The sequence below is a fragment of the Miniopterus schreibersii genome (assembly GCF_964146895.1).
Source record: "Miniopterus schreibersii genome assembly, chromosome: 8".
Classification (NCBI taxonomy): Eukaryota; Metazoa; Chordata; class Mammalia; order Chiroptera; family Miniopteridae; genus Miniopterus; species Miniopterus schreibersii.
Window position 1 is genome coordinate 17,888,039 of NC_138109.1, and position 17,243 is coordinate 17,905,281.

The 17,243-nt window shown below is 49.3% G+C and overlaps 1 protein-coding gene across 1 annotated transcript; it reads left to right on the plus strand.

The window, feature by feature from the left end:
* Nucleotides 1–791: 791 nt before the first annotated feature.
* Nucleotides 792–16,332, plus strand: TXLNA (taxilin alpha). Its single transcript, XM_081145858.1, has 11 exons — nucleotides 792–943; nucleotides 1,466–1,675; nucleotides 2,300–2,635; nucleotides 4,505–4,596; nucleotides 6,909–7,079; nucleotides 8,742–8,936; nucleotides 10,733–10,852; nucleotides 11,083–11,157; nucleotides 11,626–11,718; nucleotides 12,092–12,187; nucleotides 12,882–16,332. The coding sequence occupies exons 2-11, from the start codon at nucleotides 1,498–1,500 to the stop codon at nucleotides 13,188–13,190; spliced, it is 1,665 nt and encodes a 554-aa protein (XP_081001984.1). The 5' UTR covers nucleotides 792–943; nucleotides 1,466–1,497; the 3' UTR covers nucleotides 13,191–16,332.
* The last annotated feature ends 911 nt before the right edge of the window (nucleotides 16,333–17,243 follow it).

Consider the following 17,243-nt stretch of genomic DNA (forward strand, 5'->3'; position numbering starts at 1 on the left):
AGGGACTCATGCTTGTAATTGGAAGGGGGGGAAATACAACCTGCTTTCACAAGTTTTCACCTTAACTCCTCAGGTAAAGTGGGCCATGGTTATTTCTTCGGGGTGAGAGGAAGCGCAGTCCAGTAAAGATGGGTGCTGGTGCTGGACTTCCTGCTCTAAGCACTCAGTAGCCATGCGAACTTGGGCAAATTATCTAACTTTGCCTCACCGTCCTCAGCTATAAAATGATAACAATAAATAGTACTTATATTGATGAATAGTTACGAGAATTAAGCTAGTAGATAACGAGAAAACACACTGTAAACGCTTAGAGAACTACTTTTTTTACTGAAAGTTTCCATCTGAATACGGAAATTGAGTCCCTGAGAGAGAAAATGCCCAGTCACGCAGCAAGTTAATGAAGTTCGGACTGCAATACAAGTCTCCTGGCTCCCAGCCCAGTATTCTGTCCCTTGTCCTCAGTTCCCAGGCGGTCACACATGTTCACAGCAGGAGAGAAAGGGTTGGTGGAGGCGTGCAAGAAAAAAGAGCCAGGCGTAAGGCTTTTGGAGCTTAATCATAGCTTCTGAGGGAGAGAAGCGAGGTTCACGTGGGACCTAGAGCAGAATAAGCAGCTCCTCTCGGACATCCTGCGTATCTGGCTCCTGGAACTAAAGCCCTTTTACTGCATCCTGGGAGTTGAGGGTCATTCCCGGTGCATGGAGGGACGTGTAGTCCTTTCCCTCCCCCACCTCCCAACTCACCCGCCTCTGAGGCCGCCTCTCCTCATCTTTCCCAGCAAGCCCCGCGCGAGAGCCGGCTAGTGATTGGGTGCGGGGAGCGGGCGGCTTTGCCTGCAGCGGTTACCCGGGGTTTCCGGTACGAGGCCAAGGCGGGCGAAGCCGTCAGGGCGTCGGCTGTGGGGTCCATACCGCGGCTGCTAGAGGGACGAGGCGATCAAAAGGTCTGTAGACCTGACCGCTTTCGGCCAGTGCGAAGAATCACGCAGATTCCGCGGGAGGTTTCGGGCCGTGGGGCAGGGCTGAGGCCTCTGCGCATGCGCGGGCGGCTCGCGCCTTGGGAGGGCGCGCGGGGCGTGGGTGGCTGTGTGCGCGCGCGTGCGCGGGTAGGGGCCCACGTGGGCCCCGGGAGGCGGGGGAGAGACCGGGAATCGAGCGTCCCGCCACGTCAGTCACCGGCCCGGAACCTATCCCGGGCTTGGCGGATCCTGAGGGGGCCTCATTGTGCCGGGAAGAGGCCTGAGGAGAAAGAAGGCCTCTCTTCCCCCGCTCCTGGAGCAGCGCCCCGAAAACCTGCCCGGGCACACCGGGCTCCCCTGACCCGCCAAACACGGAGAGAACCGTTGGTTACCTCCGGGGAACGCCGGCCAGTTTGTTTTTGGAAGCTTTGTGCATCCGGTATTGGGATTTCTGATCCAGGCTGAGAATTTCGGCCTGGAGAATAGCAAATGTGCTTGTTTCTATAGGACCTGCTCCTCACCTAGCATTGCAAACCGCAATGAAGAACCAAGACAAAAAGAATGGGGCTGCCAAGCAATCAAGCAACACTCCCCACTCAAAAAGCAACGCGGGGCAAGCGGAAGCTGGACCAGGGGGAGCCCAGGGGCTGCCCAGCCAGTCGGCCTCTGCGACAGAAGCTGAAGGTTCCACCAGCCAGACTCCAGGGAACACTGAGGGTGTGTGCCAACTCTGCTTTTCCATCGGACAAGGGGAGGAGTTTGCGGTGTGCCAGCCTAGCTCCTGGAGTTAGAGGCCCCTGTTTACCCAGAAAGAAGGAACTGTAGAATGAGAGGGAGGCCAGTGCTCTGCCTGTGCGATCCCCACCATGTCCTAGGGAGTTGGTAGAGCCTTGGACTCTTAAGAACAGGAACAAAATTGAGAGAAGGCTTTGACAGGATTAAATCAGGTGGCAGTCAAATGAGACACCCAACCTGCAAGTTCAGGTTAGAAACACCTTATGCACCAGTGGGTAACTGCTTTTTATACTTGAGGCATTTTGGAACTTTTTTAACATCAAGAAATGATTTCAAAGGGAGGAAGAGGGGGTGGAGTAGACATTGAGCTCCTGCTACATGCCATCCCTATGCACTGAATGCTTTACTTACTTGATTTCTTTTATAGTCACAACAAACATGGTTGGGAGGTAGTGAGAAATACTCATGTCATTTTATAGGTAAATGAGCTGAGACTTAAAGAAGTTAGGCAACATTTAACCCAAACCAGTAAGTTTGGGCCTGAAAAATCCCAACCAGTGGTATAACCATCTTATTTCTCACTCTGCCCCTCATTCTCTCCTGTAGGAGCACAAGCCAAAAACTCTCAGTCTGGGGCCCTCCGTGATGTCTCTGAGGAGCTGAGCCGCCAGTTGGAAGACATCCTGAGTACATACTGTGTGGACAACAATCAGGGGGGCCCAGGTGAGAATGGTGCACAGGGTGAGCCTGCTGAACCTGAAGATGCAGAGAAGTCCCGGACCTATGCCTCAAGGAATGGAGAGCCTGAACCAGAAACCCCAGTAGTCAATGGTGAGAAGACCTCCAAGGGAGAGCCAGGCACAGACGAGATCCGAGCAAGTGATGAGGTGGTAGACCGAAACCACCGAAGGCCACAGGAAAAGAAGAAAGCCAAGGGTTTAGGTGAGCAGAGGGCAACTACTTGTGAGCATCTTGAGGGGAGGGAGTTTGGACTTGACATTCCTTGGGCTATCCTGCTCTTCTAGGATTTAGAGGAATCCCTACTGCCCAGAGCAGTGTATCACACTAGTTTAATCATAGCCAGGGCTATGGGGCTGTAGCATAGAGGCACGCAGGTTATTCACTGCACAGGGGCTTCTGGCTTTGGGAGCGAGTGAGAACCGACATCCAACCTGCTCTCTGAGAAAATGGAGAGGAGAAGGCCTGGGTGGACTCCTATGCCAGCCATCACCATTTCTAACCTGTGCGACCTTGGGCAAGGCCTTTCTTTCTGGCCCTTAGTTGTCACTTCTCTACAGTAAGAATTGTACTAGACCAGGATTGAAAACTCAAAGAAGCCAAGAGCATGCCTGCTTTATTCAAAGGTTACTCACTTGGTCCCAGCAAGTTGATAGCATGTGAAACTACAGGCTAAGTTTAGACAGCCTTCCTTGTTTTTTTTTAAAAAAAGTGAGAGTTATGTGCAATCTAGATTTAACAGTTGGCAACTGATATGCTAGGCCCCAAACAAAACCCATCTGTGGGTTGGATTTGGCCGGTGTGATTTGCAATCTCCACACTGATCTCTCGGAGCTTCCCAGGGTTGCCACTCCAGAAGCCTGGTGCTGTGCTGTGCTGTGCTGTGTACGGCGGCCTTCCAGGGAAACTGAGGGAAGAATCTGACTCAGGCACAGGCAGTGGAAGAAAAGTCATTTGGGTGAGGGTGGGAGTAGGGGGCTAGTAGGGGTTTCTTAAAGAACCAGTCAGGCGGTATTGTACCCACCCCCTAACTGTCATCCTAATTTAAAGAAAATTTTTTTGTTTGTTTATAATCCTAGGATCAAATATTGGAAAGTATATTCATTTTTAAGTTCCTTGTATGGCTACCTCTGTTTGTAAGAGTTTAGTAGTTCTCAGGGAGACCTTTTTTTGTGGGTTTTTTAAGTTTTATTATTTTTTTTGTTTTTGTTAACCCTCATCCCAGGATATTTTTCTATTGATTTTTAAAGAGAAAGGGAGGGAAGGAGGGAGAGGGAGAAACAGACAGACATCAGTGTGAGATACATCAATTGGTTGCCTCCGGTAAGCGCCTGATCAAACCCACAACCCTTCAGTGCGCTGGCCGGATACTCCAGCCACTGAGCCACATGGTTAGGGCAGAGACCTGTTCCTTTTTTTGTCCTTCCTCTTTCAGGAGGGAGGGTGTTCCTTGCATTGAAACAGTAGTACTGGATTCACAGATGAGACCTTTTTTTATATATATATAAATATGTATATATGTATCTATTGATTTTTAGAGAGAGAAGAAGGGAGAGGGAGAGAGAAACACCAATGTGAGAGCAGACCATCGATGAGCTGCCTCCTGCACGACCGCCATGGGGGATTGAGCCCACAACTGGGAATGTGCCCTGACTGGGAATGGAACTGGAAGCCTTTTGGTGCACAGGATGATGCCCAACCAACCGAGTCACAGCAGCCAGGGCAGGGACACCTTTCTTAAACCTGTTGGTAGAGCAAGTGTTGTTTTTGTCCCATTCCTGGTGCTCACCAAGGAGATTCCACAGAGATTCAGTCATTCATTTAATAAGTATTTGTGGAGCATGTCCTCTGTGATGGGCACTAGGGACAGCACTGGGCTACATTCATAGGCAGAACTGAGTCGGTCCCGGCCCTCATGAAGCACACAGACTAGCAGGGAAGGCAGCCAGTTCAATAAACAGAAATATAAAGTATGATAGGGGAGGTTTGTCTCAAGGCAGAAGAGTATGAACTCAGGCCCAGAGGGTACTCCCAGAGAATTGGGTACATGCCTTTGTTCCCTGTACTTTGCAGGAAAGGAGATTACATTATTGATGCAGACATTGAACACGCTGAGTACCCCAGAGGAGAAGCTGGCAGCTCTGTGCAAGAAGTATGCTGAACTGGTCAGTTCTCCCCCTTCTCCTTGCACCCTCTCTGCCTCGGAATGTCAGCAGGCCACTCAGCATGGGGTTGAGGGTACAAGGGCAGGTGGGTGGCTTAATTTCTGTTCAACCTCTCTGAACCTTTTCCTCATCTAACTAGGGGGTCAAGTCCCAGCCAACTCCATCCAGTCTGACAGTAAGAGGAGAAATTGCACATTCCAGTGCAATAAAATTAATTACTTGATATTTTCTTTATCCGCAGGCCATAGTCAAATTTCCCCAGTTGTTTAAAGATGTCACTTTGATCAAATCAGAGTCCAGAGGAGGTCCATTTATTACATTAGGTTGTTAGGACATTTTTTTCCGCTTTACTCCAAAGCAGTTTTCATCTTACTGCTGTGCCCTTTTTCCTATAACAATGACTTATTGCAGATCAATTGTCCTGTAGAGTGCCCCACTTTCTAGTTTTGTGGTGGCATTTAACTTGTTCCTTTACCTCCTTAGTTCCTATAAATAAAGTGGAAGTTAGCTCTAGGAGCTTGATCCAATTCAAGTTCAACTATTTTGACAAGAATTCTTCATAGGTGAATCACAGGGGAAACAAAGTGTAGTCACCTTACTTTTAGAGATGAAAGATTGTTCAGGGTCCTTCCTTTTGTCAGGTTCCCCATCAAAATTTAAACAGATTCATCCACTGAAGGTTATTGCCTAATTTAAATTACTTCATCCCATTCACATTTATTAGCTGGAATTCTCCTATAAGGAACTTTTCACCTATAGAATGGGGGAAATTATACTTGCCTAATGGGATTATTATAATGATTAAATAAAGGAAAGGATACGAAAAAGATACCACGCTTTCAGAATGATCCAGCCATGGAAAGATTGATGATGGCAGGAGAGGAGGAAGTGAGTTGCTAGAATGATGTTCTCGAGTAGGTGAGAGGAGATGAGGTCCATTGCACCAGGAGAGGGGTCTGCCGTGGTGAAAAGCAAGGCCAGGTCCTTGTCACGAGGAGAGGACAGATGTAGGTGGACTGGCGGATCTGGAGCGTGTGCCGCTGCTCCTCCGGTTGCGTTTGTGTTCTCAGGGACACGGAAGTGACCATTTCAGCTGGGGCGGGAGGTTTGAAGAGGGGGATGAAGTAGTGACCTAGAAGAATGAATAACGTGGAAACGTAGGAATGCTGGATAGACGGGCAGTGTGGCCTTGAAGTTAAAGTGGAATCTTTTAAGCAGAGGCTGCTTCGGTGCCAGTGCAGGGTAAGCAGGAAGCCGATATACTAGGGTTGGGATTTTTCTGGGAAGAGGGCAAGAGTTGAGGGCATAAGGAATCTAAACTGGGTAAGAAGGAAAGTGTAAGGATGATTGGGTCAAAGGATTGAAGGTCCAGTAGGGTAGTAGACCTTCTAGGACCGCAGGTATTGATTGAGGGGGATGAGCTTGGCAGGTAGGTGGTGGTGTGTGGTGCTGACTTGGGGTGAGATCATGGAGGTTGGTGCAGTTCTGAGTGGTGACAAAGCGGCCAACTGAAGTGTGACTAGTCTGAATCTGGATGTGCTATAAGTGTAAGATACACAGTGTGTTTAACAGACCTAAGAAAAAGGAAGGCTGTAAAATATCTCAAATTTTTTACATTGATTCTAGGTTGAAATTATAATATTCAGATATTAAAGTTGGTTTCACCTATTTTATTTTTATTTTTACTTTTTTAATGTGGCCACTAGAAAATTTTAATTGCATAATTGAATCATGTTCTGTCTACTATTCAGCATGAAAAGGCTCATGGGAGGAGCTAAGCTGAGAAAGGACAGGGTCCAAGGAGGAGGTTAAGGACTATGAGGCCAGGGAGTCAGAAGAATTGTGAGTAATGAATGAAAAGGCCAAGATGATAATAGGAATCATGTTGAAGAAAGAAATGGTGCATCGGTGCCAGAAGTCTTGGAGCAGAGAGTGATGGGGTCTGTTGAATACAAAGAGGGATAAGTAGCAGGTGGTCTCATCTGAAGGCATGAGTGTCCCCAGAGTTGGGGGAATATAATGGTCTGAGAGTCTTGAGAACTTTGACTCTGGAATCAGAGCTGGGAAAGAAACTGGGATCTGCTGGCTGTGTACCTCTGCTTGTCCTGTCTGAGCGACCATTTCTGTATCCATGAAGTACAGGGGCCTTTAGGGTTATCGTGAGGAGCAAATGAAGCACCTGCACACTGTCCGACTTGAGCTATTATTATGGCTGGAGTCTAGGGAGAGAATTAGGGTCAGTTCAGCTCAGGAGACACTGGATCCTCATGGAGAGAGCCTCGCAGGGCACTTACCTGACCTCCTGTCCCCAGCTGGAGGAGCACCGGAACTCCCAGAAGCAGATGAAGCTCCTACAAAAGAAGCAGAGCCAGCTAGTGCAGGAAAAGGACCACCTGCGCGGTGAGCACAGCAAGGCCATCCTGGCCCGCAGCAAACTCGAGAGCCTGTGCCGTGAGTTGCAGCGCCACAACCGTTCCCTCAAGGTACGCTGGCTGGGCCCCCTGAGAGGGACAACTGGTTACCTTAACTTCCACTAATCTTTGGTGGCTTTCCCCTTAAAGACTAGCACAGGCTTTCAGTATAGAAATAGATTTTTGCAGTAATGCCCTGCCTTAGGGAGAACTACTTGTAACCATTGGACGTGTCCTTGTGTTAGGTAAGGTGAAGGCTTAGGAGCAGAGAGAACCCACAGTATAGGCCTTCCAAGAGTTCTCAGTTCCATTGCAGTCCCCAGGTAAGCTGCGGTCTGGCGCCGACCAGCAGCTCTTACCCCCGAGTTGGTCAGTCAGGAATGTGGGTCCTTTCTCCTTGTTCTGCCTCTCCTAGGGTGGGGTCACTCTGGGTAAAGCGTGGTCATGGCTGTGACCTCCAGGTCATTTTTGTATGTATATCCTTTATATATATCCTAAAATTTGGATTAGCAAATATGTAGTATTTTGCCACTTGCTTTGCTCATTTTTGTCTTTTAAAACATTACAAATTTAATGTAAATTTGATGTAAGGGATTCAAAGGTGACAAAAGTGTAACAAATCAAAGGTAATAGTTGCCCACTGTCCTCAACCCCAGTGCCCAGCAGAAACCTCTGGAAAATAAACCTAATAATATGTAAGTTTAAGTACAACCTTTTAACTTTCCTGTCTACATATAAAATCTTACAGATTTTTAAATGAAAGTATTGCACGTGTATTGTGTCATATCCTAGTCCATTTTCTTGCTTTACACAGTGCCTTATCTTTCCCTGCCAGTGTACATAGAACTGTCTCATTCTTTTTTTTTTTTTTTTTCATTCTTTTTAACAATATCGTCATATGGATATTTTGTATTTTATTTATGTCCTCATTAAGGTATTTTGGGGTTGGTTTTAATTTTTCACTATTACATATGGAGAGTTACAGTGAGAATTCTTGCTACATATATCCCTGGCTAATTACATAGAACTTATCTGTAGGATAAATCTCAGAAGTGATATGTCTGGGTCAAAGAGTATGCAAATTTTAGTAGATTTTGCCAGATTTCCTTCCCACTAACATTGTCTGATTGCCTAATTCTTGCCAACCCTGGGTATTACTGAATCTTAACTACTTGGTGGGGGGTTGGGTGGGGGAGTGTCAAAGATGAAAGCGCATTGAAATGAGACTACTTAAGGCCCTGGCTGGGTAGCTCAGTTGTTTAGAGCATTGTCCCAATACACCAAGGTTGTAGGTTCAATCTCTGGTCAGGGCACAAACAAGAAGCAACTGATGAATGCATAAATAAGTGGAACAAGTCGATGGTTCTCGCTCTCTCCCTCTCCTCCTCCCTCGCCCTCCCTCTTTCCCTTCCTCTCTAAAAAGTCAATTTTTTAAAAAACAAGACTATTTATAGGTCTGGAAAAATAGGCTTCAGGAGATCCAAAGCTTGTTAGAATGGCACTTAACATGTATACCTGCATTTTTCTAGGGAGAGACTCTCTCCCTCGGTGCCACCGAAATACAGAAGTGTCTATTAGGAGCCCCCGTTGCATGACATCCTGGAGCCTGGCTACTCCTCACTTTGAGAACAGGGAGGACTATTGATAGAGACCATTCTGGCCTAGTTGGGGGAGCCTTTTGAGGCTGGCTGGGGAGCAACAGATGATGGAGCTGGGGCTGACTTCTCTGCCCAGGAAGAAGGCGTGCAGCGGGCCCGGGAGGAGGAGGAAAAACGCAAGGAGGTGACCTCGCACTTCCAGGTGACACTGAATGACATTCAGCTACAAATGGAGCAGCACAATGAGCGCAATTCCAAGCTGCGCCAGGAGAACATGGAGCTGGCTGAAAGGCTCAAGAAGCTGATTGAGCAGTATGAGCTGCGAGAGGAGGTGAGGTGTTATGGACAAGTCACCATGGCCCAGGAATTGGGAGGTTCTGGGTGTGTGGCAGGCTCTTAGACAGCACTTTGCAGGCTTCATTCCATTCTCCTTCTTTGGGAGGGGAACAATGTTGTGCATCCTCATGTAGACGAGGAATTGAGGTAAGGAAAAGAGAATAGCCCATAGCCACATGACCACAGGTCCACAGTATCTGTCCTAAATGGTAGAGCCAGGTATCTTGTAGAATTAGAACTGTCCAAGTGTTAGAATGGAGATATGTTTGTGTATTGTGTATTACGTAGCACCCCTGGCAGGGCCTTGCTTGTAGCAGCACCCCTGAATCAGACACGTTAATATTTATGCAGTTAAACTTCTGAGTATATACATACCTAGATTATAATTAGCTATACAAAAGTAGAGGTCAAGTTTGTCTGCCAACTTCTGACAATTTCAGTTTTCAGAATTTTTTAGAATTTGAAATTGCAGGGGAGGAGCTGGACCTATAGTCAGTGATCGACTCCAAAGGCTATGTCCTCTGATTCCTTGCTGCTCTGCTATCCCTGCCACCAGAAAGGGCTGGATGCCACAGCCCTGGCTGGCATTGGCTGCTTCCCAGGGCACTTGAGTCCCTCTCTTTGGGTGTCCACATGCTAATCACTGGGCTGTTCTGGGCCTCTGTTTCCTTGTCATGAAAAGAGAGACTGGCAGCTACTTTACAGTCCTGGACCAGGCCCCTTACTAGGCCCTAGGGGTGTGGTGATAGGTGAGATAGGCAAGACCCTGCTGCCTTTTGCTCACAGTCCAGTGTGGCAGTCTTATGCAGGGCCTAGGGGGCCCTCCCCTGACCCACCTTGTCTTTTCCTGTACTTTGTCCTCTGGGAACAAGGCTGCTTGTGATGCATTTGGTTTGAGAGGAGTCTGGTTGGTTCCTGTTCCTCAGCACTGAAAGACATGGAGGCTTCCTGAGCCACCAGAGTAGGGCACCTACTTCAGGAACCTGAGGACTCTCCCCCCCCTGCCCCGTTTCACCCCAAGGCAGAATAAGACTTGGTACTGCCTGTGGAGGTAGAGTTGTGGGGTCCTAGGCCCTATGCTCCTCATTTACACCTCACCCCAGTCAGGATCAGGCTCTGCAATCCTGGCTCCTCTGAGCCTCTAGACTTCAGTTCCCAGGTGACTGAAATTTATCATGTCCCAAACTGGACACATCCCCAAGGCACCTTCCCTTCCTCATTCAAAAAATACATAGAATGCCCTACATCCCTTTTTTCAGTTGCTTTTACCTTCGAGGTAGCACTTGATAGCATCTTCGCTCTATCCCTGCTCTCTCACCCATCCCAGTTCCCAGGGCTCCTCCTGCAGGCGGGACAGCCATTCCTTGGGATATCAAATCTTCCCTGTAGATTGAACAGAGCTCTGCCAGTAGAACTAAGTTGTTGTATTGACAGAAGTGTTGTTTTTGCCCTTCCCACTTAAAAGGAGCTGGGCTGCAATAGTGAGAGTTGTCAGTCCAGTGGGTTGCTCTCTCTTGGGGTGGAGATTTGCGTATTTATTAATTGGTGTCCTGGGAGCTGATTTCATCCACAAACCCCTGTGCTCACCCAGGACTGACTCAATGGGAGAGAAATAAGGTATGGTTGGGAAGTAGACTTTCCCGGAACTTGGGGCCCACATCCTATGGTACACATGGGAGTCCAGCATGTCAGATTGAGGTAGGCTGGGCAGGGGGCCCTGGGGTCTGTAGCTACTGGGCCTCCCTGAGAAAAGGAGCTCAGGTGGACCCTTCTCACCATGCTTTCCTGCAGCATATCGACAAAGTCTTCAAACACAAGGACCTGCAGCAGCAGCTGGTGGACGCCAAGCTCCAGCAGGCCCAGGAGATGCTGAAGGAGGCAGAGGAGAGGCACCAGCGGGAGAAGGATTTTGTGAGGCTCAGGCTCTGGGGTTGGGGGGTACTGGAAGTGGTGGGTTGGGTTCTGGCTTAGTTCATAGTCAAGTTTGTATGGGAAAGGTTGCTGTCTGGCCAAACCAGGCACTGCCTCCTCGGACACCAGTCAGAGAGCAGAAAGCCTCAGTGGGTTCTGCTGTATATGGCAGAAAACACACACACCCCTCGGGGCTTCTGATGGGGTGTGCTGTTCTATCTTGGGAATAGCTCCTCAAAGAGGCAGTGGAGTCCCAGAGGATGTGCGAGCTGATGAAGCAGCAGGAGACCCACCTGAAGCAGCAGGTGAGACACTATGCATCCTGATCCTGTGCCTCCAAGGTCTCCTCACTGGGCCCTGTCCTGCGGGGAGGGAAATGGGACCCTCATTGTAGGACTCCCTTGACTGCTGTATGACCTTGCTGAGTCTTTGTTCTCTCTGGACCCGCCCAGCACCTGTGTGGTGGTGACCAGGTGGCTAGGTGAGCTCAAAGAACTTCATTCCTAGTCACAAGCATTGTGCTGCTTTTAAGGAGGTAGGGGACAAATGGTTGTTTTTAATTCTATAAATTATACTTAATTTCGGAAGAAACAGTTGAAAACTAACTAAGGCAAAATATATCACCCCAAATCCTACTTTCTGGGCTTACATAAAGGAAAATGGTATCTTGGTGGAATTGTTGGGTCAGAGGGTCAAGGATGGGTCTGAGTGTGTTGACCAGAAATGCCCTCCAGAGAAGTTCGGTCTTACCTGTGGGCTTCTTTCTCACCCAGCTTGCGCTGTACACGGAGAAGTTTGAGGAGTTCCAGAATACTCTTTCCAAAAGCAGTGAGGTGTTCACCACATTTAAACAAGAGATGGAAAAGGTAACACTGGTCTGGGCTGGGTATGGCTGCAGGGGCACAAGCTGTTTCATTCAGAATGTGGTGCCTCCCTGGGAGCTGTTTACAGTAACAGTGTGATTGAGACCAAGGGGTGGAACTGTAGGGAGGGATCACAGCCTTTCTTCCCTTTTGAGGAAGTGTCAGTGGTGTACACACCTTCCCAGTTGCCCTGAAGAAGGGACTATCTTGCTGTTTCCTGTTACTGGCAGTGGGCATTTAACTTGAGAGTGGCATAGAAGGCACTGACTGTCCTGTAATGCCTTGCCTACCCCCATGGGACTGTTCCCCACCTTGGGGACACAGATGCAGACTGCCTTGTACCCTGACCATTTCCTCTGCCTGTCATATAACCCAGATGACTAAGAAGATCAAGAAGCTGGAGAAAGAAACCACCATGTACCGGTCCCGGTGGGAGAGCAGCAACAAGGCCCTGCTGGAGATGGCTGAGGAGGTGGGCTGAGTGTGCTCTGTGGCCAGGGGTGGGGTGTGCAATTACTGAGCAAGCCATTTCCTGTAGTTCTAGCAGTGAGTGGTGAAGCTAGCAGGAGGTGGAGCTGGGCATTTCTGTCGAAGTCCAAGACGCTGCCAGCTCTCCCAGGGAAGGTGATGAGCCCAGTCATAGGCCTACAGTGGAAGCAAAAAGAAAAAATGGAAGAAAGGAGTAGGGAAAATAAGGGGTGCCAACAATGCATGTAGTTTGTATGTGGAGTGGCCCTGATCATTTGATTTTGTGGTCTGAGCTGTAAGAGAGGAAAGTAACTCAGTGCTAGAGCAGCTACTGTAGCCAGACTTGCTGAATGGCTTTGCTATTCCAGTTCATTGAACCTTCCCTCAAGATCTGTGAGGTGGATGTTATTAGACGAGTTTAAGATAAGATACGCTGAAAAGTCAAGTACTTTGCCAAGGTCTTCTGGTGTATAAATGGAGGAATACATTGTCTCTAAGTCAGACCTCTCCTCTACACCACATTGCCCTCAACTGACAGCCAGGTCTTGACATAAGCCAGCACTGTTTATTTGAAAGGGGCCAGCTTTGGACTCCAGTCTGCTTCCAGCATTGTTAAAGCGTGAATATTTTCTACCAAGTGACAGTGTGGGGTGGAGGATCGATGGCATGACACTGAAAGGCCCACTTTTTCTCCCTAGAAAACACTCCGGGACAAAGAGATGGAGGGCATGCAGGTGAAAATCCAGCGGCTGGAGAAGCTGTGCCGGGCACTGCAGACAGAACGCAATGACCTGAACAAGAGGGTACAGGACCTGAGTGCTGGTGACCGGGGTCCCCTCACTGACAGCGGGCCTGAGCAAAGGCCAGAGGAGCAGGGTTGCGAGGGGCCTGGAGCCCAAGCACCTGGCTCTCCAGGAGCCACAGAAGCTCCTTGCTGCCCTGGAGCACCAAGCACAGAAGAATCAGGCCAAACAGGGCCCCAGGAGCCCACCTCCACCACCGCCTAGGGAGCCTGGCCCTGGGGGCATGCTGGGAAGGGAGCAAGCAGCCCAGCGAGGCCTGGTCCGTGCAAGGCTCCCACTGCTAAGCAGTCCAGTGCTGAGGCCCAGGGTGCTCTGACCTGGCAGGCATCTGGCACTTTGCAGTTTGAATTTCTTGGGTCAGCTTTACGTACATATGACATGTGCTAGGCCTCATGCATTTATATGTTAAGTGTAAAACAGGCTTGCTTTGGATGGAGATGGTGTGTGTACAGATGAAGTCAGTGGCTCTTCTGTGAGCTGAAGAGTCTTAAAGAGAAGCCATCATCTGTAGCTGCCTTCACAGTGACCTGGCAGGACAAGGGACTTGAACATTTCCCTGCCTGATTTGAGGCTCAGACCCCTCCCCTCCCTGCCCTTCAGGGATCATGACAAGTGACACACCCAGGCTTTGACTGTGTTTCTCTTGTTAGCAGCATTTGGGCAGCTCTGGCTCTCCTAGCTCCCCTGGAAGCTCCTTTGCTTTTCTTAACATGGAAAAGGGTCCCCAGGCAGAGCCTTGGCAGGGCACTCAGAGCTGGTGATCAAACCATTTTCCTGCCTCGGACAAGGAATCTGGAGAATGTTTCTGTGTGGGATGATGTGCTGGTAGGGAGCCCCTTGGGCACTGCTTCCCCTGCCCTGTGGTTGTGCCAGGACCAGGCCAATGACGCTTCTCAGTAGCCTTATCATTCACAGGTGCCTCTCTAGCCTGCACAAATGATTGATGAGATCACCCAAAGGATTCTTTCTGAAGGTTCTTCTGTTTTCATTGCACATGACAGTGTTTGTAGTAAGGATCTTCTGAGGAGGGAGAAGGAGGAGTGCTCTAGCAGTGGTGCCTGGGTTCCTGGCCTCCAGTGCCCCACCACCCTCCCCACCCACCTGGCACTTTTGTCATGTTGGTGCTTAGGTTTCCTGTTTGATGAAATCAAATTGTAGTAAGAGAAAGGAAAGGGCTTCTGATGGCCTTACCAGAAGCTTACCTATGGGTTTTAATCCCGAAAGGCCACCGCCAATTCCCACCACCGTCCTCATGCAGCAGTTTCTGGGCCCCAGGAGCAACTGTCCCCGGTGGCTTTGTGAGTCTGTTTCTGCTTCCTGCCCTGTGCAGTCCTTGAGATTTGCTCTGGTTCCATTGTCCAGGGAATAAGAGCTGAGGTATGTCCTTGACATCCCACTTCTTCCTGTGTGGGAGCCCCAACTCTTGCCTGACAGCTGATGGATAAAAATGAGAACTAAATCCCAGAAATCCACAAAATGGCTGCAGATATGTGTCTGTCCCCATCCCATACCCCATATCCCCCCTCCCCTTAAATGTTACTCTGTGCTCTGAAAGTTCTGCTGGTTGCAAATTTGCCTAGGGTATTAGCCTGTCTTTATACAGGGTATTAGCCTGTCTTTATACAGAGCAATTTTCTGGAACAACAAAATGAGTCTTGGATCAGGAAGCAGGGCTCTGCTGGGCTTGGGGTATTGTAACCCTCCAGCTGGGCCTTGGCTTCAGCATAGCTGAGGGAGCCACAAACCAAGGTGGATAGGATGATTGAGCTGCTTCTCACTGTATTTTCCTGAAGCTAATTCATTATACAGGTCCTTTCATCTGTACAACTAGTCCATTCTTTCAGCCCTTAAATCCCCCGTGTAAAATAGGTTCGTGAAGAGTATTATGTACTCCTGAACCATGTTCTTACTGACCAGAGATGGCAAGTGAAAGGTACACCATTTCTCCTCTGCCCCCACAGTAGGTACCACTAATCTGCTTCAGAGTATTTCCTGCTCATCCTGGTATTTCCTCATTTCTCAAGGTTCCCTCAGCAGCCAGTATAAGTGCTGAGACCTGTTTACCATCTCTGGCTGAGATACTGCTCTCCTGTGGAGAAGTGTTTCCCAAGGTCTTTTCTTCCCCCCCCCTGAAATGCTTGTGTCTAGAATGGTCCCTGAACATGCCTCTTCCAGTTCCAGTAAGGCTCCCTCCTGGCCCCTGTGCCAGGCTGAGGTACACAAGAGCTGTCAACCCCATACAGGGTTTGCTGGGCTATGGAAGCACAGAAGAGGCAGAAGCTTCTGCCCGCCCCTTTAAGATCAGGTGGCCCACGATTGCCTGCCTCACTTTAGCTACCTCTTAAAGCCGATGGTGTTAGGGAGAAGGGGGCTGTTGGAGCCCAGTGTGGTGGGGTGGGAACTCAGCACAGCAGCCCTTTGAACCAAGTCTAGCTACTGTGGAGCTATAGTGAGCAAGGTGGCCCCAGCTGGGCTTCCCAGGTCAGAATTAATAGGCCCTGGGCATCCAGGCCAGGCTATAGGTAGGGTTCCCATTCCTCTAACTCCATTGACCAAATCTTAATCACTACAGCTGCTCTGCTTGCTCTGCTTTCCAAAGCCAGCCCAGGTACTTGAGTGCTGCCCACACCAGCCAGGCACCTGGGCCAGATGCAGGGGATGTGGCCTATCTGAAGGCCGGTGCCTTCCTCACTAGGGCAGGTCCCATGCACATGACCTCCATTCTAGGACCAAGAGCTGTGTTGGTTTCTTAGATTGCTAGCTTTTCCTCCAAGGGACCACAGCAGGTGAAGCTCACAGCACAGAGCCCTTGGCTCTGCTGACAGTTGTTTGTGTTCAGGACCTTGTCCAGCTGAGAGCTTCATGTACACCAGATTCTGAGAGGTGTCAGCAGCACTTTTTTTGTTTGCTTTCCATGAGGTTTTTGGACCATGGGCTGAGCTCAGGCACTTTTCTGTAAGAGAATGTTATGTCTGTAAAGATGGTTATTTTCCCTCCTCCACTCCATTGTGGTGGCCCTGCAGAGGGCTGACCAAGAGGCCATGGAGCTGCCCTGGTGTCTGTGGGGGAGGGCCAAGGCCTGCTGAGTTGATGCTCCAGCTGCTGCTCCAGCCTTCCTACCTTGCACAGCACAGAGGGTCACCCCAGGGACAGCCAGGCACCTGCCTGGGGGAGGGGTGCAGCCATCTGTCACTGTAACTGCTTCCCTTATGGCCTAACTTGGCCTCCCAGATTTGTTTGAAGCTGTGCTGACAGCTTTTTTTGGTCTCGTTTTGGTATTCACAACAGCCAAGGACTTGATTTTGATGTATTTTAAACCACATTAAATAAAGAGTCTGTTGCCTTATTGCTTTTTTCCTGACCTTTGTGGTCATTTGGGCTTCTGGATCCATCTAGCCATCAATGATTTGTCTGGATCTGCTGCCAAGTCTTGGGCTATGTCCTGACACCCTGCATCTTCTAAAGTGCCCTCCTTCCTTCCAGCTCAGGACACGCAGATTCACTGGAGCTGCCTGAGTGGAGCCCTTGGCAAAGTTGGCATGATGCTCATGTATATGGGAGCACCAGAGATGATTTTCACTCAGTCAAAAATTGTCCCTACCTTCTGAGGGCTCGCAGGCTGGTGAGGGGAAAAGGAATGTTTAGATATAGAGAGGGTGGTGATGCTATGGGATCAAAGAGGAGAGAGGCCCTGCCCTTCAGACAGGGAATGTGAGTGGATACCTGGAAGGGCCTATGACCCACAGGGCAGATAGAACGACAACTTCATTTAGTAACTGGTTCAGCCAGCAATGTGGGTGACTCAAGGGTAGTGGAGGAGATGAGACGGGCCAAATCACCAAGAGCCTGTGTACCAGGTGAAGGGATGTGGGCTATATCCAAAGGGCAGGGGGACCCACTGAAGGTGTTTAGGTAGGAGATAGGGTCCATGTGGAAGGCAAAAAGCAAGGACAGCAGAAATCTAGGCACATGCCAACTAAGGTCCAAATTAAGATGAGTGGCATCACTATTGGGCTGTCTGCCATGGGCAGCATCTCTTGGCACAGGTCCTCCAGGTTCCTTTCCTTTTATATATATATATCTTTTATTGATTTCAGAGAAAGGAAGGGAAAGAGAAACATCAATGATCAAAGAGAGTCATCACTGATCAGCTGCCTACTGCACGCAGGCATGTGCCCTGACCGCGAATCAACCGTGATCTGGATCCTAGGCCAACGCTCAGCCGCTGAGCCACGCCCGGCAGGTGGTCCCTTTCCT